At 40.9% G+C, this 25,587-nt stretch overlaps 1 protein-coding gene across 3 annotated transcripts in view; it reads right to left on the bottom strand.

Annotated features, from left to right (window-relative positions):
• The window catches only part of SLC9A7 (solute carrier family 9 member A7), a 153,687-nt gene extending 131,035 nt beyond the window's left edge, over positions 1-22,652 (bottom strand). For all 3 annotated transcript variants that reach the window (XM_046673911.1, XM_046673912.1, XM_046673913.1), the window contains exon 1: positions 22,247-22,652. In XM_046673911.1, coding sequence (XP_046529867.1) covers positions 22,247-22,565 — 319 coding nt within the window. In that variant the 5' untranslated portion in view covers positions 22,566-22,652. The remainder of the gene's footprint in view (positions 1-22,246) is intronic.
• Positions 22,653-25,587: the final 2,935 nt, after the last annotated feature.

The raw sequence follows: 25,587 nt of genomic DNA, 5'->3' as shown, positions 1-25,587 counted from the left end.
GTCGCATGAGAGAGTTTTTTAGGGTGATGGAACTAGTGTTCATCTTGATGGTGGTTGTGGTTGTACATATCTGTATATATGTTTAAAATTTATAAAACTGTACATCAAAAGTCAATTTTACTTGTGATAATTTAAAAAGTAAAATAAATCTAAAAAAGTAATAATTTTAAAAATAAGAGTATGGATGAAGAAGCCTCAGGAACACAAAAAGCTAACAGTTGACACCACATGTTACTTTGCAGGAAACAGTTAACATAATAGGCCCGATGTCACTCCTCTAGGAGGGCATGCTTGCATAAGTGATCCTTGAAACAGCTCCTGGGAACTTGGCCTGTAAAATACTCCCTATGCTACTAACCGATAAGGTTGTTTTGTGTGCTTAGTACACTGAATTCTGCCATATCGTGCTGGCTAGATTGTTTTTGCAAATGTGATGTATGGTCAACACCTGCTTTCCTTCTGGGAGTCAGAAATTTCACTAAGAGTGCCTGATCAGCTCCCAATAAAAAAGTCTGAGTCTTAGGCAAGCTTCCCCAGGCAGAAACACTGTGCATGTGTTGCTGTATTTAATTGCCAGAGGAAGAAGCTTGTTCTGTGAAACCCCACCCCTGGTCCCCTAAGGTAGAACTCTGGAAGGCCACATCTAGACTCTTCCAGACTCTACTCATTACATCTTTTTCCCTTGCTGATCCTGCTGTATATCCTTTCACTATAATAAATCATAGCTGTGACTACAAATGTCTCTGAATTCCATGAGTCTTTTTAGCAAATCACCAAATGTGTGGGTTGGTCACCCGATGCCCCAAACAGTTACCAAATATAAGTAGTACTTTAAATCTTAACCTTCTCCTCAAACCCTTTCTCTGGACCTGTACTGCCTACTGTTCATTCAGCCTCCCCTAGAATCTCAAGCAGTACCATATCCACTGTAGTCATGAACATCTGCATCAAGTCCTCGAAACAGTCCCATATGTCACATCCAAGTTCCAAGTGGGGCTCAGAGCCTGGTGTGAAAGTTACAGGTAGGTTCTGCAGTAAATAACAAAGGCCCATTTTTCCTTCACTTATAAGGAGTCCAGCAGTATGCAGTTCAAGCCTGGCATGGCAGCTGCATCTATCAGAGCCCCTAGCTCCATCTATCTTATTGTATTGCCAGAAGTGCCTTCTATTCCCAAAGTTACCTCTTGATCCAATACGGCTGTTGGAGCTCTAGACATAACACCACGTTCAAGAAGACAGGAGGTATGGCAAAAGGGCATGTTCCCTTCCTTTTAACAATACCTTGCACAAATGCCACACAACATTTCTTCTACTCTTTAACCAGAACTTGGTCATATGAGCACACCTAAGTGCAAGAGAGGCCAGGAAACGCAGTGTTTTCATTGCACAGAAATATTCTGAGCTAAAAATCAGGGTTCTATTAGAAGGATGAAAGGGAGATTGGATACTGAGAGGTAACTGAAGTCTCTGCTACACCTAGTTAGTTCTACACTCAACACACAGTAATCTGTGAATCAACTTTTTTAATAACACAAGACAATTTGAGGTTAATGTGTTTTTACCTAAAATGTGTTTTAGAGGTAGATATGGGAGGGGGGTAAGAATAGATTTGTTGAGTATAAATTTAAACTCTAAATATGATCACTTACACCCTAATTAGAATTTTCTCACTTTCCAGCTTCTCAGCAAAAACATGTGATAGGAGCCCACATTAAAATTTAAAAGACTACCCCCAGGACTTTTACTACCTTAGTAACATGGTAAACAAGTTTAACAGAACACAAGGCTTAATGCTGTCTTTCCCCAGAGATTGTAGTGTGTCTGAAAATACACAGAATTTTAATTTTTAGAAACACAATGTGGTGAGGAACATCAGCAAAATGATGGAGTAGGCAGCTTCAAACTCCCATCCTGCCACAGAAGCATCAAAAAATAAGCAGAAACTGTCAGAACCAATTTTGTCAGAACTCTGGAAAAAAGTCCAAGGTTTACAGCAAACAAGCAAACATTCCTCCCTGAAGAGGCTGAGATACTGGACATATTAGACAAAACTTTAAGCCAACTATCTTAAATATGCATAAAGAGCTAAAAGAAGCCATAGACAAAGAAATAAAGGAAGCCAGGAAAATGATGTATGACCAAGCGAGAATATCAATAAAGACATTCAAATTATAAAAAGGAAGCACTAGAATTCTGGAGCTGAAAAGTTCAATAACTGAAATACAAAATTGACTAGAGGGACTCAACAGCATATTTGAGCAGGCAGAAGAAAGAATTAGCAAATGTGAGACTAGGGTGATTAAATTGATCAAATCTGAAGAGCAGGAAAAAAAATAATGAACAAAAGTGAACAGAGGCTAAGGACCTGTGAAACACCATCAAGAGGACCAACGTACACATGATGGAAGGGCCAGAAGAAGAGAGAAAGTGTTAGGAAGAATATTTGAAAAAATAATGGCTGAAAACTTCCCAATTTGATGAAATACATAATCTATACACCCAAAACATTCAACAATCTCCAAGCATGATAAACTCAAAGAGATCCACACTGAGACACATTATAATCAAACTGGTGAAAGACAAAGAGAGAATCTTGAAGCAGAAAAGAGAAGTGACTTGTCACAACAAGGAATCCTCAATAAGATTAAATCTGATTTCTCAGCAGAAACCTTGGAGGCCAGAAAGAAAGTGGAATATATTTGAAGTGCTGAAACGAAAAACTGTCAAAACCCCAGAAAAAGGACTAAATGAAACAGAAATAAGTGACCTACTCGACAAAGAGTTCAAACAAAATCTCATAAGGATGCTCACAGATATTGGGAGAAGACTGGATGAACACAGTGAGCTCATCAGCAAAGAACTGGAAAATATAAAAAAGAACCAATCAGAAATGAAGAATACAATACTGGAAATGAAAAATTCACTAGAGGGACTCAAAAGCAGAGTAGAGGATGCAGAAGAACGGATCAGCAAGCTAGATGAAAGACTAGAGGAAATCACCCAAGCTGAACAGAAAAAAGAAAAAAGAATTAGACAGAATGAGAACAGTCTAAGGGAACTCTGGGACAATATCAAACACGCTAATATCCGGATTATAGGAGTCCCAGAAGGAGAAGAGAGAGACAAAGGGGCAGAAAATTCATTTGAAGAAGTAAGAGGGGCCTGCCCGGTGGCACAGCAGTTAAGTTCGCATGTTCCACTTTGGCGGCCCTGGGTTCACCGGTTCGGATCCTGGGTGTGGACATGGCACTGCTCAGCAAACCATGCTGTGGTAGGCGTCCCACATATAAAGTAGAGGAAGATAGGCATGGATGTTAGCTCAGGGCCAGTCTTCCTCAGCAAAAAAAGAGGAGGATGGGCAGCAGATGTTAGCTCAGGGCTAATCTTACTCAAAAAAAAAATGCAGAAAGTTAATGGACATTGAAGTGGGTGATGGGTATTTGAGGGTTCACTGTTCTATTTCACGTGTGTTTGAAAATGTCCATAAGTTAATATGACAAGTAGAATAATAAAAAAAGGAGAAATAATAGATGAAAATTTTCCTAACCTAAGGAAGGAAACAGACATCCAAGTACAGGAAGCACAGAGAGCTCCAAACAAGATAAGCCCAAAGAGGCCCACACCAAGACATATTATAATTAAAATGTCCAAAATTAAAGATAAAGAGAGAATCCTAAAAGCAGCAAGAGAAAGGCCACAAGTGACATACAAAGGAAAGCCCATATCAGCAGACTTCTCAGCCGAGACCCCACAGGCAAGAAGAGAATAGCACAACGTATTTAAAGTGCTAAAAGGAGAAAACCTACAGCCAAGAATACTCTATCCATCAAGGTTGTCATTCAGAAAGGAAGGAGAGATAAAGAGCTTCCCAGACAAGCAAAAATTAAAGGAGCTTATCACCAAGAAACCAGTTCTACAAGAAATGCTGAAGGGACTTATTTAAGTGGGAAAGCGATGACCACAAATAGAGATTAAAAAAATGATTAAAAAAAAACAGGCAATAAAATCACTTGTAAAGGTGAAAATATAGTAAAGATAGCAGGTCAACTACGTGTGAAGATAATCTGAAGGTTAAAAGACAAATGTACTAAAATCACCTATTTCAATGATAAGACAGTAATGGATAGACACGCTAAACAAGATACTATATATGATTTCAAAAACATAAAATGTAGGAGGAGGGGAGTGAAAAAGTACAGTCTTTAGAAAGAGGTCAAGCTAAAGAGTCTATCAACTCAATATAGACTGTTATATACATAGAATATTAAATAGGATCCTCATGGTAATCACAAATCAGAAACCTATAACAAGTAAGGAAAAACTAAGACAAAAGAAATCATATTACTAAAGAAAGCCATCAAACCACAAGGGAAGACAGCAAGAGAAAAAGAAAGCAAGAGAGAAGAACTACTAAAACACCCAGAAGAAAAAAGTAACAAAATGGCAATAAATACACATTTATCAATAGCTACTTTAAACATCAATGGACTAAATGCTCCAATCAAATGCCATAGGGTGGCCAACTGGATAAGAAAACCAGACCCATGTATATGCTGCATAAATGACACACGTCAGACCTAAAGTCACTCACAAACTGAAAGTGAGGGATGGAAAAAGATATTCCATGCAAATGGCAAAGAAAAGAAAGCTGGGGTAGCAATACTTATATCAGACAAAATAGACTTTAAAACAAAAACTTTAAGAAGAGACAGAGATGGACACTACATAATGATAAAGGGAACAATCCGACAAGAAAATATAGCACTTGTAAATATCTATGCACCTAACATAGGAGCACCTAAATATATAAAGCAATTATTAACAGACATAAAAGGAGAAATAGACAGTAACACAATAATAGTAGGGGACTTTAACACTCCATTTACACCAATGGATAGATCAGCCAAACAGAAGATCAATAAGGAAACACTGGCCTTAAAGGACACATTAGACCAGATGCACTTAGTAGATATATACAGAACATTCCATCCAAAAATCGCAGAATACACATTCTTCTCAAATGCATGTGGAACGTTCTCCAGGACTGATCACATATTAGGCCACCAAACAAGTCTCAATAAATTTAAGAAGATTGAAATAATACCATGCATCTTTTCTGACCACAAAGGTATGAAACTAGAAATCAATTACAGGAAGAAAACCACAAAAGCCACAAAACTGTGACAATTAAAGAAAATGCTACTAAACAATGATTTGCTCAATGAAGAAATCAAACGAGAAATCAAAAAATTCCTGGAGACAAATGAAAATGAAAACACGACAAGCCAAAATCTGTGGGATACAGCAAAAGCAGTTCTAAGAGGGAAGTTTATAGTAATTCAGGCCTACCTCAACAAACAAGAAAAATCCCAAATAGACAATCTAAAAGTACATCTAAAGGCACTGGAAAAAGAACAACAAAAAAAGCCTAAAATCAGCAGAAGGAAGGAAATAATAAAAATCAGAGCAGAAATAAACAAAACAGAGACTTAAAAAACAACAGAAAAAATTAATGAAACCAAGAGCTGATTCTTTGAAAAGATAAACAAAACTGACAAACCCTTAGCTACACTCACCAAGAAAAAAAAGAGAGAAGGCTCAAATAAATAAAATCAGAAATGAAAGAGGAGAGATTACAATGGACACCTCAGAAATACAAAAGATAATAAGAGAATACTATGAAAAGCTATACGCCAACAAATTGGATAATCTAGAAGAAATGGATAAATTCTTAGAAACATACAACCTTCCAAAACTGGACCAAGAAGTAGAAAATCTGAATAGAACAATCACCAGTAAGGAGATCAAAACAGCAATCAAAAACCTCCCAAAAAATAAAAGTCCAGGACCAGATGGCTTCCTGGTGAATTCCACCAAACATTCAAAGAAGACTTAACACCTATCCTTCTCCAAATGTTCCAGAAAATTGAAGAGGAGGGGAGGCATCCTACCTCATTCTAGGAAGCCAACATTATCCTGATATGAAAACCAGACAAGGACAACAGAAAAAAAAAGAAAATTACAGGCCAAAATCACTGATGAACATCAATGCAAAAATCCTCAACAAAATACTAGCAAATCGAATACAACAATACATTAAAAAGATCATACATCATGATCAAGTGGGTTTCATTCCAGGGATGCAGGGATGGTTCAACATCTGCAAATCTATCAACATGATACACCACATTAACAAAATGAAGAATAGAAATCACATGATTATCTCAATAGATGCAGAGAAATCATTTGACAAGATACAGCATCCATTTATGATAAGAACTCTATTAAAAAAATAGGTATAGAAGGAAAATACCTCAACATAATAAAGGCCATATATGACAAACCCACAGCTAATATCATACTCAATGGAGAAAAACTGAAAGCTATCCCTCTATGAACAGGAACCAGACAAGGATGCCCACTGTCACCACTCATATTTAACATAGTATTGGAAGTCCTAGCCAGAGCAATCAGGCAAGAAAAAGAAATAAAAGGATCCATATTGGAAAAGAAGTGACACTGTCACTCTTTGCAGACGACATGATTTTATATATATAAAACCATAAGAATCCACTAAAAAACTTTTAGAAACAATAAAGGAATATAGTCAAGTCACAGGATACAAAATCAACATACAAAAATCGGTTGCATTTGTATACACTAACAACGAAGTAGCAGAAAGACAAATTAAGAATACAATCCCATTTACAATTGCAACAAAAAGAATAAAATACCTAGGAATAAACTTAACCAAGTAGCTGAAAGATCTGTACACTGAAAACTATAAAACATTGTTGGAAGAAAACACAAAGAAATGGAAAGATATTCCGTGCTCTTGGATTGGAAGAATGAACATCGTTAAAATGTTCATACTTTCCAAAGCAATCTATAGATTCAGTGCAATCCCTATCAAAGTTCCAACAACATTTTTCACAAAAATAGAACAAATAATCCTAAAATTTATACAAACAACAAAAGACCCTGAATAGCCAAAGGATACCTGAGAAAAAAAGAACAAAGCTGGAGGGATCACACTCCCTGATTCCAAAATATACTACAAAGCCATAGTAACCAAAACAGGATAGTACTGGCACAAAAACAGACAGACAGACAGGTCAATGGAACAGAATCGAGAGCCCAGAAATAAAACCGCACATCTATGGACAGCTAATATTCGACAAAGGAGCTGAGGGCATACAATGCAGAAAAGAAAGTCTTTTCAACAAATGGTGCTGGGAAAACTGGAAAGCCACATGTAAAAGAATGAAAATTGACCCTTCTTTTTCACCATTCACCAAAATAAACTCAAAATGGATCAAAGACCTAAAGCTGAGACCTGAAACCAGAAGGCTTCTAGAAAAAAATGTAGGCAGTACACTCTTTGACATCAGTATTAAAAGGATCTTTTCGGACACCATATCTTCTCAGACAAGGGAAACAACAGAAAGAATAAACAAATGGGACTTCATCAGACTAAAGAGCTTCTTCAAGGCAAGGGAAAACAGGATTGAAACAAAAAAACAGCCCACTGATTGGGAAAAAATATTTACAAGTTACTTATCTGACAAAGGGTTAATCTCCATAATATATAAAGAACTCACACAACTCAACAACAAAAAATCAAACAACCCAATCAAAGAATAGGCAGGACACATGAACAGACATTTCTCCAAAGAAGATTACGGATGGCCAATAGGCACATGAAAAGATGTTCATCATCGCTGTGCATCAGGGAAATGCAAATCAAAACTACACTAAGATATCACCTTACATCCATTAGAATGACAAAAATAACTAAAACAAATAGCAATAAATGTTGGAGAGGTTGTGGAGAAATAGGAACCCTCATACACTGCTGGTGGGAATGCAAACTGGTGCAGTCACTATGGAAAACAATATGGAGATTCCTCAAAAAGTCAAAAATAGAACTACCATACAATCCAGCTACCCCACTACTGGGTATCTATCCAAAGAGCTTGAAGTCAGCAATTCCAAAAGTCCCATGCGCCCCAATGTTCATTGCAGCATTATTTACAACAGCCAAGACATGGACGCAACCTAAGTGCCCGTCAACAGATGATTGGATAAAGAAGATATGGTATATATATACAAAGGAATACTACTCAGCCATAAAAAAGAACAAAATCGTCCCATTTGCAACAACATGGATAGACCTTGAGGGAATTATGTTAAGTGAAATAAGCCAGATAGAGAAGGACAATCTCTGTATGACTCCACTCAAATGAGGAATTTAAACATGCGGACAAAGAGAACAGATTAGTGGCTACCAGGGGAAAGGTGGGGTGGGGGCTGGGCACAAAACGTGAAGTGGTGCACCTACAACACGACTGACAGACAATAATGTACAACTGAAATTTCACAAGATTGTAACCTATCATTAACTCACTAAAAAATAATAAAAATAAAAAATAACCTATTATCAATAATGTATAAAACCACCAGACAGAAGATAAATAAAGAATTGGAGGACTTGAACAACACTATACACCAAATAGACCTAATAGACACATACAGAACACTCCACCCAACAATAGCAGAATATTCTTCTGCTATTCTTCTCAAGTACATATGGAACAATCTCCAGGACAGACCATAAGTTAGGTCAAAAAATACGTCTTAATAAATTTTAAAAGACTGAAATTATACAAAGTATCTTTTCCAACCACAATAGAATGAACTAGGAATCAATAACAGATGGAAAATTCACAAATATGTGGAAATTAAACAACACACTCTTAAACAACCAAGGGTCAAAGAAGAAATCACAAGGAAAATTAGAAAATACTTTGGGGCAAATGAAAATAAAACCAACATACCAAAATTTATGAGAATCAGCTAAAGCAGTACTCAGAGAGGAATTCATAGCTGTAAATGCCTACATTAAAAAAAAAAAGATCTCAAATCAGTAACTTAACTGTACATCTTAAGAAACTAGGAAAAGAAGAGCAAACCAAAGCCAGGAGAAGGAAGTAAATATAAAGATTAGAGAGGAGATAAATGAAATAAAAAATAGAAGGAAAAAATTAACAAAACCAAAAGTTGGTTCTTTGAAAAGACCAACAAATTGACAAACTGTAGCTAGGATAACTAAAAAAGAAAGAGACAAGGCTCAAATTACTAAAATCAGAAATTAAAAAGGAGACATTACTATCAACTTTATAGAAGTAAAAAGGATTATAAGAGAATACTATGAACAACTGTACACCAACCAATTAGGTAATCTAGATGAAATGGACACAATCCTAAAAACACACAAACTATCAAAACTGACTCAAGAAGAAACAGAAAATCTGAATAGATCTATAAGAAGTAAGGAGATTGAATCAGTAATCAAAAATCTCCCAACAAGAATCTGAATAGGCCAATCACAAGTAAGGAAATAGAAACGGTAATCAAAAACCTCCCCAAAAATAAGAGTCCAGGACCAGACGGCTTCTCTGGAGAATTCTACCAAACATTCAAAGAAGACTTAATACCTATTCTCCTCAAACTGTTCCAGAAAATTGAGAAAGATGGAGAACTCCCTAACACATTCTATGAAGCCAACATCACTCTGATCCCCAAACCTGACAAGGACAACACAAAGAAGGAGAACTACAGGCCGATATCACTGATGAACATAGATGCAAAAATCCTCAACAAAATTTTGGCAAACCGATTACAGCAATACATCAAAAAGATTATACACCATGATCAAGTGGGATTTATACCAGGGACACAGGGATGGTTCAACATCCGCAAGTCAATCAACGTGATACACTACATCAACAAAATGAAAAACAAAAACCACATGATCATCTCAATAGATGCTGAGAAAGCATTCGACAAGATCCAACACCCATTTATGATAAAAACCCTCAGAAAAATGGGTATAGAAGGAAAGTACCTCAACATAATAAAGGCCATATATGATAGACCCACAGCCAACATCATACTCAATGGACAAAAACTGAAAGCCATCCCTCTGAGGACAGGAACAAGACAAGGGTGCCCACTTTCACCACTCCTATTCAACATAGTACTGGAGGTGCTGGCCAGAGCAATTCGGCAGGAAAAAGAAATAAAAGGAATCCAAATAGGTAACGAAGAAGTAAAACTCTCGTTGTTTGCAGACGACATGATCTTATATATAGAAAACCCCAAAGAATCCACAGAAAAACTATTAGAAATAACCAACAACTACAGCAAAGTAGCAGGGTATAAAATTAACGTACATAAATCAGTATCATTTCTATACACTAACAATGAACTAACAGAAAAAGAACTCAAGAACTCAATCCCATTCACAATCACAACAAAAAGAATAAAATACCTTGGGATAAACTTAACCAAGGAAGTGAAGGATCTATACAATGAAAACTACAAGACTTTCTTGAAAGAAATTGACGATGACATAAAGAGATGGAAAGACATTCCTTGCACATGGATTGGAAGAATAAACATAGTTAAAATGTCCATACTACCTAAAGCAATATACAGATTCAATGCTATCCCAATCAGAATCCCAAGAACATTCTTCACAGATATTGAACAAACAATCCTAAAATTCATATGGGGCAACAAAAGACCGCGAATTGCTAAAGCAATCCTGAGCAAGAAAAACAAAGCCGGCGGAATCACAATCCCCGATTTCAAAACATACTACAAAGCTACAGTGATCAAAACAGCATGGTACTGGTACAAAAACAGGTCCACAGATCAATGGAACAGAATTGAAAGCCCAGAGATAAAACCACACATCTATGGACAGCTAATCTTCGACAAAGGAGCAGAGGGCCTACAATGGAGAAAAGAAAGTCTCTTCAACAAATGGTGCTGGGAAAACTGGACAGCCACATGCAAAAGATTGAAAATTGACCATTCTTTTTCACCACACACCAAAATAAACTCAAAATGGATCAAAGACCTAAAGATTAGGCCTGAGACAATAAGTCTTTTGGAAGAGAATATAGGCAGTACACTCTTTGACATCAGTTTCAAAAGAATCTTTTCGGACACTGTAACTCCTCAGTTGAGGGAAACAATAGAAAGAATAAATAAATGGGACTTCATCAGACTAAAGAGCTTCTTCAAGGCAAGGGAAAACAGGATTGAAACAAAAAAACAGCTCACTAATTGGGAAAAAATATTTACAAGCCACTTATCTGACAAAGGGTTAATCTCCATAATATACAAAGAACTCACACCGCTTAACAACAAAAAAACAAACAACCCGATCAAAAAATGGGAAGAGGACATGAACAGACATTTCTCAAAAGAAGATACGAATATGGCCAATAGACACATGAAAAGATGCTCATCATCGCTAATCATCAGGGAAATGCAAATCAAAACTACACTAAGATATCACCTTACACCCGTTAGATTGGCAAAAACATCCAAAACCAAGAGTGACAAATGTTGGAGAGGTTGTGGAGAAAAAGGAACCCTCATACACTGTTGGTGGGAATGCAAACTGGTACAGCCACTATGGAAAACAGTATGGAGATTTCTCAAAAAGTTAAAAATAGAAATACCCTATGACCCAGCCATCCTATTACTGGGTATCTATCCTAAGAACCTGATATCAGAAATCTCAAGAGTCCGTTGCACCCCTATGTTCATCGCAGCATTATTTACAATAGCCAAGACGTGGAACCAGCCTACATGCCCAGAAACTGATGATTGGATAAAGAAGATGTGGTATATATACACAATGGAATACTACTCAGCCATAAAAAAAGACGAAATTGGCCCATTCACAACAACGTGGATGGACCTCGAGGGTATTATGTTAAGCGAAATAAGCCAGTCAGAGAAAGACGAACTCTATATGACTCCACTCATAGGTAGAAATTAGTATAATGATAAGAAGATCTGATCGGTGGTTACCAGGGAAAAGGGGGGGTGGGGGGAGGGCACAGAGGGGGAAGTGGTGTACCCACAACATGACTAACAAAAATGTACAACTGAAATCTCACAAGGTTGTAATCTATCATAACATTAATAAAAAAAAAAAAATCTCCCAACAAAGAAAAGCCCAGGATCACATGGCTTCACTAGTAGATTCTACTAAACATTTAAAGAATAATTAACACATCTATGGTCTACTGATTTGTGACAAGGGTGCCAAGACCATTCAATGAGGAAAAGAGTTTCTTCTGTAAATGGTGCTGGAATAAGTGGATATCAACATACAAAAGAATGAATTTGGACCCTTACCTTACACCATATACAAAAGTTAACTCAAAACAGATCAAAGATCTAAATTTAAGAGCTAAAACTATAAAACTCTTCAAAGAAAACATAGGGGGAAAGCTTCACGGCACTGGATTTGGCAATGACTTTGGATATGATACCAAAAGCACAGGCAACAAAAGAAAAAATAAGCAAATTGAACTTCATCAAAATCAAAAGCTTTTGTGCATAAAAGGACACTATCATAGAGTGAAAAGGAAACCCATGGAATAGGAGAAAATATTTGCAAGTCATATATCTGATAAGAGATTAATATCCAAAGTATATAAAGAACTCCTACAACAACGACAAAAAAAATAAACAACCCAATTTAAAAATGAGTAGAGGACTTGAATGAACATTTCTCCAAAGAAGATGTACAAATGGCCAATAAGCACATGAAAAGATGATCAACATCATTAGTCATTAGGGAAATGCAAATCAAAACCATAATGAGCTACCACTTCACAATGACTAGGGTGGCTATTAAAAGAAAACAGAAAATAACAAGTATTGGAGAGGATGTGGAGAAACTGGAACCCTTGTGCATTGTGGTGGGAATGTAAAATGCTGCAGCTGCTGTGGAAAACAGGATGGCAGCTCCTCAAACAGCTAAACACGGAATTACCACATGACTCAGCAATTCCATTTCTAGGTATATACTCAAAAGAATTGAAAACAGGGACGCAAACAGATACTTGTATGTGAATGTTCACAGCAACATTATTCACAATAGACAAAAGGTGGAAACAACCCAAATGTCTGTGAAGCGATGAAAGGATAGTGTATATACACAAGAGAGTCCTATCCAGCCACAGAAAGGAGTGAAGTTCATATACATGCTACAACATGGATGAACCCTGAACCTTACGCTAAGTGAAATAAGTCAGATACACGTAAGCCAGGGCAAATATTGTATGAATACATATATATGAAATACCTAGAATAGGCAAATTCATAGAGACAGAAAGTAGATTAGAGGTTACCAGGGGCTGAGGGGAGGGAGGAACGGGGCATTATTGCTTAATGAGTACAAAGTTCTTGTCTGGGGTGATGAAAAAATTTTGGAAATAGTGGTGCTGGTCACACAAGTTTATGAATGTTATTAATGCTAGTGAATTGTAAAGTTAAAAAATGATTAAAATAGCAAATTTTACGTTATATATATTTTAACAATAAAAAAAGAAAAAAACCCACCATGTGGCTTATCAGCCAAATACACAATTTTCTGCAAACACATACTCACCTATCCCTTCCTTCTTCCTTAAGCAGTTTGCTGCGATTCAGGCAGATGTTTTCACACACAAAGGCTTCCTTCTCAGAACCTTCACCGTCAGTGTGAATCTGAGGCACGAGAACCTGAAGGAAGGACCTTTAATGCTAAGCAGTGTTACAGCATCTTATTTTTTGTTAGACAAAACAGAATGCACTAAAAAAGTATTTCCATAGCACCTACTCTCTGTCAGGCACTGTTCCAGGCGCAGAGGAGACAGCAGCAAACAAAAGACTGACATTCCTGCCTACACAGGGCTTATATTCTAAAGTATTCTGGAAAAGCTCTCCAGGAGACTATGATGTGCCGGTGACAACTAGGACATAAGAGTGGAGAGACCCGACAGCCCAGCAGACCCAGCTCTATCTGCTTCCCAACCTCAGTGATAGTGATGTCTAGAGATGAGAAAGCTTTTAAGCAACTGCTCCCACCTGAGAAGGGCTGGGGCGGCCACTCTGAGCATCCCTGACAGCTTTTCCTCTACAACAACTGGTAGCCTTCTGTCATGCTGTCTCAGTCAGCTCAGGCTGCTATAACAAAGTACCACAGACTGGGGGGCTTATAAACCACACACATTTTATTTTTCTCACAGTTCTGGAGACTGGAAGTCCAAGATCAGGGTACTAGCATGGTCAGGTTCTGGTGAGAGTCCTTTTCTGGGTTGCAGACTGCCAACTGCTTGCTGTATCCTCAAGGTGGTGGAGAGAGTTCTCTGGGGTCTCTTATAAGGGCACGAATCCCATTCATGAGGGCTCCACCTTCATGACTTAACTACCTCCCAAAGGCCATACCTCCCAATATCATCACGTTGGGGATTAGGATTTCAACATGCGAATTTTCAGGGGACACAAATATTTAGTCCTTAATGCATATCTATGAAGTAACACCTGGAGTGTGGCCTTTGGGGTGGAAATGAGCAGGCATTTTTGGCTCCACTTAGATTCAAGGGCCTCAGGCCCATCTAGCATAGGAAAATCGAGTCTTCCAAATTGGCCAGCCTCACCCCTTGCAGTGGTACGCGGGAGTTTGGGGCCAAAGCCCCAGCTAATAATAAAGGGTCACTTTCCTTTGCTTTATCCTCCAGGCGTACATGTCCCTCGGAGACGCCCTGGAACCAGGTAATCAGGGCAGGATTCAGGTTCTGCTCTATCCTGGTCAAACACATCCTCAACCATATTGATCTCATCCTTTAATAGAGCCCCACGTACCAATCTCAAACATGTGACCCCTAAACAAATGAGGTACTGGGCCTAACTTTCAATTTCTTCAACTGGCAAAATGGGACCAATAATACAGTTGTCACACATTTGATGTGAAGGGTAAATGGCTTAAAGTATGCAAAATACTTAACAGGGGCCTAGCCACTATAGCAGGTGCTCAATAAACGGTTCCTATTTTTCTACAATTACTTAATTACAAGCAACATAGTGAATGTATTTAAAGGGTGAAAACATTCTCTAGCAGTGTGTTTCAACTTACAAACAAACCCCTAATAATGTATTGAAACACAGATTTCTGGGCCCCACTCTGAGACCCTCTGAGTCAGTCTGGGGCCAGACCTGCTAGCTCTAACAGGCTCCCAGGTGATGCTGATAGGTCTACTGAAACAACTTCATAAACTCAAGACGAATGGCCTCTTCAAACTAGATTACTTACAATAAAAAATGTAGTTTGTCAACAACAACAAAAGCCCACACACAAATCCTACCGCTTCTCTTTTCTGGATTATGTAAGACGAAGTACTCATCAAATACTGCATCAGAGATTGGCTAGCTGCTTTCCAGACCTGTCCCTCTTCCTCCATCTAGACTACATTCCTGCCTCCCTTCCAGTCAGATGTGGCCTCGTGACCAAGTTCTGCCCAAGAGAAGTGGGCAAAGCGACGTGCAACACTTTGGGGCTTAGCACGTATGTCTTCCCCACATGATCCTCTTTTCTCTCTTCCTTCATTGGCTGAAGGGGGAGGATTCCAAGGCCCCCTTGGGATGGGGTAGCCACAAGATGGAAGGCACCTGGTCCCTGAATCGCCACATGGAGAGCCACCTGCCAGACCCTTGCACTGGCCCAACATAAGTAAAAACTGAACTTTTCTTACTTTAGGCAACTGAAATTTGGGGTTGGCCTGTTGTAACAGCTCTTATTACCCTAATACAAACATCGCACATTAACTCAAAGCCAGATAGCACTCTCTAACCAAAAGAGAAAAGCCTCCTAACATACATTGTCTTGTAAGTGGAACACAGGCAATTTTTCAAAAGATGTGTGAACTTAAAAATCAAACAAAGAAATGAAATTAGAAGTTATTGATTCTCATATAAGCCTAACATCACCTCATGCACACTAATATCAAACAGCATTAGTCAGTGTCAGAAAGAGTTCAATGAGAGTAACAGATGGGTTGTATACAGCCTCACCTGTGTAACCTTTCAGACAGGAAGGTTAACAGGTTACCAGCTAATAGGTTAACGAGGAAGTTAACATCTTCCCCAATCTTCTATTTTAATAAAAATTTCAAAACATACAAAAAAGTTGAAAGAAGAGTAGAAAGCACACCATTTTACCCACCACCCAGATTTAACAATTGCTAGTATTTTGCCATAGTTGTTGTCTCTATATATGTGGTGCATGTATTTCTTAATGAACTTTTGAAAGTAAGTTGCAAACATCAGGGCTCATACGCTTCACTTCCAAATACTTCATCCTCCACCTCCAAAGAATAAGCACATTCTCCTATATAACCTCAATTATCACACCTGAGAAAAATAACAGGAGTTCTCTAATATCTTCTAATATCAAGTCTACACTCAAATATCCCTAATTGTCCCCAAAACATTTTTACAGCTCATTTTCATGAACCAGGAGTCAATCAAGTTTCCTGGGGAGCATTTAGTTATGTCTCATTGGTCTCCATTAACTTAGAACACTGTCTGTGTCAGCTCAGTCTTCTAGAACAAAAGACCACAGACTGGGCAGCTTAAACAACAAACATTTACTTCTCACAGTTCTGGAGGCTGGGATGTCCAAGATCAAGGTGCCGGCAGATTCGGTGTCTGGCGAGGGCCCTCTCTTCCTGGCTCGGAGACAGCGGCCTTCTTTCTGTATCCTCACACGGTAGAGAGAGGGAGCTCTGGTCTCTTCCTCTTCTTATAAGGGCACTAGTCTCATCATGGAGGTGCCACCCTCACGCCCTCATCCAACCCTAATTACCTCCCAAAGGCCCCACCTTCAAACACCATCACACTGGGGATCAGCCTTCACTGTATAAATTGGAGGGGACACAATTCAGTCCATAACAAATACTTATCCTGCCTTCTTGTTTCCCTTGAAGGACTTTCTGAAGAAACCAGGACAACTGTCTTGTAGACTATCCCATATTTTGGCTATGTCTAATTGTTTTCACAAGGCATTTCCTATCTTGTTTCTCTAACCCGTATGTTTCCTGTAAACTGGAAGACGTGCCTAAAACCTTGCATTAGATTCAGATGAAACATCTGGAATACCACACAGGTAAAGCTGTACACTTCCTATTGCATCATATCAGGAGGCACACAATACCACATAGTGCCGCAGGGAGCAAGGATAAATTTGATGACTTGGTTATAAGACGGTGACGGCCAGAACTCCCCACTGTCAAGGTACCTTCTTTCCTTTGCAATAAGTAAGCAATCTGTGGGGTAATACTCAGCACAAAGCAAGGACCATGTTCCCCAACCACCTCTCAACTATGGCTCTGGAATCCATTGAAAATCCTTGTCCAAATCAATTATCGCTGGAGGTTGTGAAACGGTGATTTTCTAATTACATCATTCCAAAAAAGTTAACTTCCAAAACTTCTAAGAAACGTTTTCAGGAAAAGTCATTTTTCTAATTTTATGACACATTTTACTTCCATTTATAACTTTTAAATAACTGATGCCACCTAACCACATAATTATAATCTCCTATTTCTAAAGCATTTTTTGCTACCTAAAAGTTGCTTGCTTTATTTTTAAACAATGTTTCAACTACAAAAGTAATGTGTCACTGTCACAGAAATGTCAGGCCATTCAGAAGAGTACGTCTCTCCTCTCTCTCCCCCAACAACTGGTCCCACTCCCAAAGGATAACCACTGCTAAGTTTCTATATCCTTCCAGAAAGCACACACGTCATACATAAATGTATATACATCATGTTTATATACATACAGTATATAATTTTTTAAAGAATAAATGAGATAATACTATACATACTTCCCTGTGCCTTGTTTTTTCCCATAACACTGAGTGGATAGCTGCCTTAAAGGACAACTCAAAACTTCTCTTTTTACCAGCTGCATAGTACTCCTTAGCGGGAATGTGCTGTAATTTAACCAGTCCCTTTTTGATGAGTATTGCAACTTGTTTCTGCTGCAAGAAATATTGCTATCTATATAATGCAGCATGCTAGTGCAAGTACTTCTGAAGGAGAAAGTCCAAGAATTGAGACTGCTGGATAAAAGAGTAGGATAGATACATTGTACGTTTTTCTAGGTATTAACAAATGGCCCACCAAAAAAATTACAATTCTCCTCATCCCCACTAACTGTATCCTAATGCATCTTAAAGTTACAGATGCCTCTACTGAACGAGCCGCAAGCAGCAAAGCTGGCCAAAGAACCACAAAGTGTAAAGTGAGAATGAGAACCAATATTTACCAAGTGTTGAAGTACCAGACACTGCACTTGACCTTTATAATACCTCAGTAATACAGTAAGCCTGTGAGGTGAGTGACATTGTCTCCATTTTTGAAAAGAGGAAACTAAGGCTCAGAGAGCTTACCCAACCTTATACAACTATAGAAGCAACAAAGGCCAGCATTTGAACCCAGGGGATCTGATACCAAAATGAGACCATATGGGGCTGCCCCAAACTGGAGCCAAAGTGAGGGGCTCTTAAAAAAATGAGGGCTCTTGATTAATCAGGAAGAGGGTACTTCTGAAATGTTTGCAAACAGGCTAAAATGTTAATTTCATGCTACTGCAAAAAGTCATCTTTTCCCCTTACAGACTCGGCCGATGAACCCACTCTCAGGCTGTGCTTAGCAATCCAGCTCCAAGCAACACTGCGCTCCCAGTGCACAGAACCTGGAGGGGCTGACCAACACGCACTTGGAAAGTTGATAGGCTGGGAGGAGGGTGGAGCAAGAAGCAGGTGGTAGGCTAGCCTGGCCAAGTTAGATATTTTGGACTCATATCAGTTGTCACAAAAATATTATGGGGGAAGCGGAACTACTGTACACATGAGAGAACCACAACTAACTGACACAGTCTGTTTATACCACCTTTCCCTGCCTCAAACGCTTGCTATTTCTGCTGCACAGACATGCTAGGTCCAGTAACTTCAGGACAGCACTTAATCACTTACAGGGGCAGACAGCAGGGAGCTCCCTGCCCTGACAAAACAGGTTAGGCTGGTGCCAGACAAGCGCCTTGCCTGCTGTGGTGCAGCTCCCATCGCAGGGTCTAGGGGCTGCTTTCAACTGCCCTGGACACTCAGGTCTGTGGTCACCTTCCCTTGTAGCTGCCTGGGCTTGCTGGCAGGGAGGAATGCTTAGAAGTGTCCTTTAGTGGGAGGGGAAGTTCCTTCCAACTTAAATGTTAAGCATTCACAGTGTCTCTTATTGTCGCTAGGTCCTTTGCACCCAAGCAAGTGCTTATTATGGGATCTATTTGTGCACATTACTCCTGATGTAACATCAACCTTTCTTTGGGGATAACAGAATAAAAAGGAGGAGAGAGGGAGAGGAAGGAAAATCTCTTCCCCTTTGCCCATTTTCTCTCCATTCCAGGCACAGGGCTCCAGAAGTTCCATGGGTATAGTCAACAACTGAAAGGTCACAGAAAATTGATAACATTATGCGATTTAAATAGGGAGAAGTGGGCGTCGAACTGGATGATTTGAGGAGCATCTTAAAATGCCATCACCAATACCAGAGAATGGAGGCACGGACACACTATTGGGTGATTCCACCTCTGTAGTTCAAAAATTGAAACGCACAAGAGGGTAGACAGTGATGTCTCCCTCCCACTCCCATGTCACAGCCACCTAGCTCTCCTCCCTCAAGGAAAGCAAGGTTACCAGTCTATTGCATGTCCTTCCAGAGATATTTTATGACTATACCAGCAAATATATACAATAACATTTTAATATATTACTATTTACATTAATATATACATCACAACTTATTTTAAATATTAAAGACTTCCCTCTCAGATTAAAGTGCCACTTACATATCTAAAAAGTGGCAGAAGTTACATCTTTTTTAATTTTAAAGAGTTCTGAAATTCACAGTTGAACTCTTTCACTCATAAAAATTTGCCAACATTTGAAAAGTTCAATTGTTTACCTCCAGAAATTAAGCTAGGCACCCAGCACACAGCAGATACTTAACAAATGTTTCCCTGGGTCTTTTTGTCCTTCATTACTCAGAGGCAACAGGGCAATTACTCACTTCCTCTATTTGATATCGAGAAATGAAGTCTCGTTTCTTACCATGAAAAAAGAGAAGTCTTGAAAATCTGTACTTCACCCACTTAAGTGTTCAAAGATTTTCACACTGAATTTATCAGAATCCCTATCCCGATAGTCTTCAGAAAACAATGAATGATTACCTAATCGAGTGACATTAGAATTCAGATTTGGGGGGGATTGAAACAGAAGAGAAATATCCCTCAGAGAAAGAAAGGTTTTCTCACAATTACAGGCAATCAACATTAAAATATTAATATTTGGCATAACCTAGGACATCACATATTGACGAACTAAATTTCTTAATACATTTCAAAGTAACACTAAAACCCAAAGACATAGAATGAAATTACATGGAAAGCTACGAGATGATGTTGCCTTTTTGAACAACCATCAATTAAAGCAGATTTCAGTAACAGTACACTGTATCATGGCCCCGATGACTAAAAGATTGAGATGAGTTTTAAAAGTATATATCACCGTAGGAAAATTCCACTGTTGTTTTTAAACCTTAAGATAAAGGTGACTAAGCTCCTAAGAACATGGAGTACCCCCAGAAAATATATTTTTAAATCCCCATTTATTTTCCATGCACTAGAGCATGTATTTATGAGCCTGTCAAATTTACCTTCTAAAAGTATTTTACATTGTAAGGGGCTATAAAATAAAAATATTTTCACGGCCATCTATATACACATAAAGGCAATCTTCATTTACATTACGGCTCAGAGTCAAATGTCTAAAATGACCACGTACTTCAACTCCCCACTCTGCTATCTGCTTAGGAAATCTCCTAGCTTACCTGCAGCCCTGGTATCAGTCATTTGTCACGGACTGACACATACCACAGAGCTCAAGAATGACTGGGTATTGAGGCCAAAGTCTGTGTTCACACCTGTAATTTGCAACAACCAAACTCAGTTTCAGACCTGGTCCTGTTTCAATTCAAGATCTGTTTAGGTCACTACGTCTTTAAAACTAGAAGGCTCTTGAGCATTTCCTAACCTTGGTGGCCATGAGCCCAGGCTGTCAACAATCCATCAAGAGCCATGAGAAGTAAGGCCCAGAGCCAAAGGTAATTTTCACATTAAAGATTAAGGTATCTGCTTTCCATTCTCTATCAGGGAACCCTGAACGGAAACTGAGTGGAGAGATCTCTCCAGCATCAGTGATGAGGTAAAATGTTCCCTTTTGGGAACAGTCATGAAGTGGGCTCACTTATTTCACATTTGGATGTCAACCTGGGCCCTAACTCCACTGAATTAAATTCAGAAACAAAGTACTCGGCTCCAGTTTGGAGTCATGGTGGGAAGCAGGGGTCAAAGAGCCTTGGTGGGGGAGGGGAGAGTGTTGATTCAGATTATGGCTAACTGACATCCATGTAATCACAAGATTTGTGCTGACCACGGTGCATGTAACACATGTGTATCATTAAATCCAGAAAAGGATGGTGGCATCAGCCCATCCATCACAACGAAAGAAGGCTGACTCTAGAATTAAAACCACTACGTTTCCTCTTCATGCACTCCAAAGTCGCGTCCATGTTATGATCTGAGGAATACAAAAGCTCCTCTTCGCTCAGAGATGGAAGTAACTGGGTGAACCTTCCCACCTGGACCCAAGGGTGGGAGGCGTGCCCTTCTCCACGACTAGGCCCGACTCGGCAGCGCTCCACTACGGGCCCTGGACCATGCTCACCTTTCACAGCGCTTCAGGCTCCGACTTTATTAACAAAGAGACCTGAGAACACAGATCTCAGAAGTGGGTACCCACCGAGGTTGACCATGGATGTGACATCCACCAGGCCCCGCCAGCCCATCCCCAAGCGGAGAAACCCTCAGCCCTCGCCCCCAACCTCGCTGTGGCCTGCCTTCTGGGGTGGCGCAGTCCCCTAGGAAGTCACCCACCTCCCGCCACGGTGCACACACTCTGTTGAGCTGAACAGGGGCGGGGAAGCCGGGGGCGCGATGGGGGGCGAAACGGAGACAGAAGCGGGCCACCTCCGTGCCTTTCATTTTCCCGGTTCCCCAATAAAGAAACATCGAAATGGGGTGGAATTCTTTTTAACGGTAATAGAAAGGCAGAAAATGCAGACAGTTGACCTTGGGAACCAACAGCGTCGCAGCGGGAAACGGAAAAGAAACACGTTGGCAATCGAAGGAGGAGCAGGGCGCAGCGCAGAGGCAGCGCAGCGGCCGGGCCGCCCGAGGGGAGCGGAGCGGGGCGGGGGCGCGGGCGGGAGGCGCTCACCGTAGATCATGGCCAGCCCGGTCTCGTGCAGGAAGCGCACCCGGCGGTGCTTGAAGAGCCAGATGGTGAGGATGGTGAGCGTGAGCAGCAGGATGAAGGTGAGCAGGCTCACGCTGTCTTGCCGGTGGCTCTCCTCCGCCTCCTTCTCGGTGGCGAGCTCCTCCATGGCGCTGCTGTCCTCGGCCGCCGCCCCAGAGGAGGAGGCCGCGGCCGCCGTTCGCAGCCCCCGACCCAGCAGCAGCGGCAGCAGCAGCAGCCGCGGTGGCAGCGCGCGGGCCGCGCGCCCCAGGCCGAGGCGCGCCGCGTCACCAGGCTCCATGGCCCCAGGGCCGCCCGCGCCTCCGCAGCGCGGGGACCAGTCGCCCGCGCCGTCGGTGGGTTCCCGCGGCGCCGCCAACCTGCCCGAGTGGCCGCGGCCGCCGCAGCTCCTCCCCCGCTCGCGCCGGGGCGGGGGCTGCGCGGGCCTCGGGGGCGGGGCGCGTGCCGTGCGCAGGATCCCCAAGCGCCGCCCCTCGCCAGCGCACCTGTTCGCCCCGCCGCCCGAGCGTGCGCCGCAGCCGCCCGCGCCTCGCCCGCTCCTGGCCTACCTGGCCAGGCCGTCTGGGGTCCCGGGGCCGGTTGCTGGGCAGCCGCCGCCTGGCTTGCTGAACGGGACGCCAGAGGTCGCCCGCGCCTGGCAGGAGCATCAGCTTGGATTGGCGCGCGGTGCCGTCTGAAGTCCTGTCTCTGGGGCCACCGGGAAGTGTTTGATCTCAGACCAGTGTGTAGCGGCCCTAGGCCCAGGGAAATGGGGGCTCTGGGGGAAGCGAGGAGCCGCGAAGCCACCTTACTCCCTACACCTCTCTTTCCACATCCCTCACAGCGTCTTCCAGCTCTCAGGGCTTCCCAGAATCTGCCAGGCTTCATTCAAACCTCTGCTCTAGTCTGACCCAAAAAGAGGACCGATAAGGGGTTGGAATGAGGGGAGAAGGTTAAAATAGCTCCTTTACCACTTGGAGAATGGACTGACTTCTTATTCTGGGCTGTGTGACTAACCTTCTTGGGGAAGAACCAGAAGGAACTGAAGACTTGCCATTCCAGGTAGATGAGCACCAAGTGGTCCTGGGGATGGATAACTCTGGTGGCCCTTTTATGTTGACCTTCTGGTAGCCCAGGGAATCAAGAATCTTTGAAGGATTCTTAGGACCAGGCCCAGCTCTGGAAAAAAAATTATAAAGTGGACTCTGGAGGATAAAGCCCCTTGAAACAAATCCTCAGGGACTAGAATTTTCAATTAACCTTGTTCTTCTGGTCAAGGAAGAAAAGAGAGAGCAAATTATTAATCGCTGACTTCCCGGTGCCTAGCATTGTGCTCATAAGTGTTTATTGAGCCACTCCGAAATCCGTACCAACTGTCCGTGTTTTCTCTCCCAGAAGAGTTTGCCTTTTTAAGAGGATCCATTGAAGGAAGCAATGCTTCTCTAAAAGGAGTGATAGTAGGTTATAGATGGCATTAGGTAGGAAAGATATTCGGAGCACTGCAGCCTTCCTTGTTCCCATCTGGGTGAACACTCTGCCAAGCCTGCTTAGTACTTCTTTACAGGCGAATGTCTTCATCTGGATTTTAACTACCGTCTTTCCCTATTTCTCTAGACTGTCGTCTCTCAGCCCCTGCAAAAATCCATATACCTTGACGTTCCAGGCAGGTTCCTAATGAAATTGCAAACACCGAAAACTTGATTAACCACAGAGAAAGTTATACAACAATGGGAAGACTTGATCTACTTTCTGGGGACGCACTAAAATCCATGTTTGCTGGAAACTGGCCATATTGACCACTATATTTAATATTATACCCTCTTGGGTTCCCAAAAGTCAAAGACAGAACTTCCGTCTATAGCTCACACTGAGGACAACTCAGGAGCTACCTTAAAAGGACAGACTTCTTAGTACGTGTGGCAGATTTTCCAAAAATGCCCACAACCATATTTCCAACTCCACATGCTCTTCTAGACCTTGCCACTCCCCCATCAAGAGGTAGCATCTATGTTCCCTCCCCCTTGAACCTTCGTGGACCCTTGTGACTGCCTCAAAGAGTAGAATGTGGCAATGGAGATTGCGCGACTTTTGAAGCTAGGTCATAAAGGCAATCTAGTTCCTGCCTGGCTCTTTCTCTTGCTCTTGCTCTCCACTCACTTTGGAGCCCTGAACTTCCGTGTAAGAAATCTAGACCACATGAGATACTACGTCACACCAGTTTGAATGGCCATATCAAAAAGACAAGAGAGAACAAACGCTGGCAAGGATGTGGAGAAAAGGGAACCCTTGTGCACTGTTGGTGGGAATGTAAATTGGTACAACCACTATGGAAAACAGTATGGAGGTTCCTCAAAAAACTAAAATTAGAACTACCCTATGATCCAGCAGTTCCACTTCTGGATATATATTCAAAGGAAATGAAAATAGGATATTAAGAGATATCTGCACTCCTGTGTTTATTGCAGCCTTATTCACAATAACCAAGATATGGAAACAATTTAAGTGCCTGTCAACGGATGAATGGAAAAAGAAGATGTGACTTTAGATACACACACACACACACACACACACACACACACACAGAGGAATATTTTTAAACCATGAGAAAGAAAGAAATCCTGCCATTTGCAACAGCATGGATGGACCTTGAGGGCATTAAGCTAAGTGAAATAAGTCAGACAGAAGAAGACAGGTACTGCATGATCTCACTAATACGTGGGATCTAAAAAAGCTCAACTTGTAGAAACAGACCAGAATGGTGGTTACCAGGGGCTTGGGGGTGAGGAAATGGGAAGATGTTGGTCAAAGAGTACAAACTTCCAGTTATTAGATAAATAAGTTCTGGGGACCTAATGCACAGCATTGTGATTATAGACAAAAATATTGTACTATACACTTGAAAGTTGCTGAGACAGTAAGTCTTAAGTGTTCTCACTACAAAAAAAGAAATGGTAATTATGTGACATGATGGAGATGTTAGCTAACACTACAATGGTCATCATATTGCAATATATAAGTGTATCAAATTGATGCATTGTACACCTTAAAGTTACACAATGTTATAATGTGTCAAGTATATCTCAAAAAAGCTGGAAAATTTTTTAAAAAGAAATCTAGCTACCTTGAAGCTGCCATGCTAGAGAAACCACGTAGAGACCACGTAGCAATAGAGACAGAAACCACAGGAGCCCCAGCATTTTCAATGTTCCCAACTCAAATGCCTTACACATGAATGAGTGGGCCTTCAAATTATTTCATTCACAGCCACCATCTTACTGTAAACATATGAGGGACCCCCAAGGAAGAACCACCTAGCTGAGACT

Source organism: Equus quagga, chromosome 10 (assembly GCF_021613505.1).
Source record: "Equus quagga isolate Etosha38 chromosome 10, UCLA_HA_Equagga_1.0, whole genome shotgun sequence".
NCBI lineage: Eukaryota > Metazoa > Chordata > Mammalia > Perissodactyla > Equidae > Equus > Equus quagga.
This window is presented reverse-complemented; position numbering and strand designations above follow the sequence as displayed.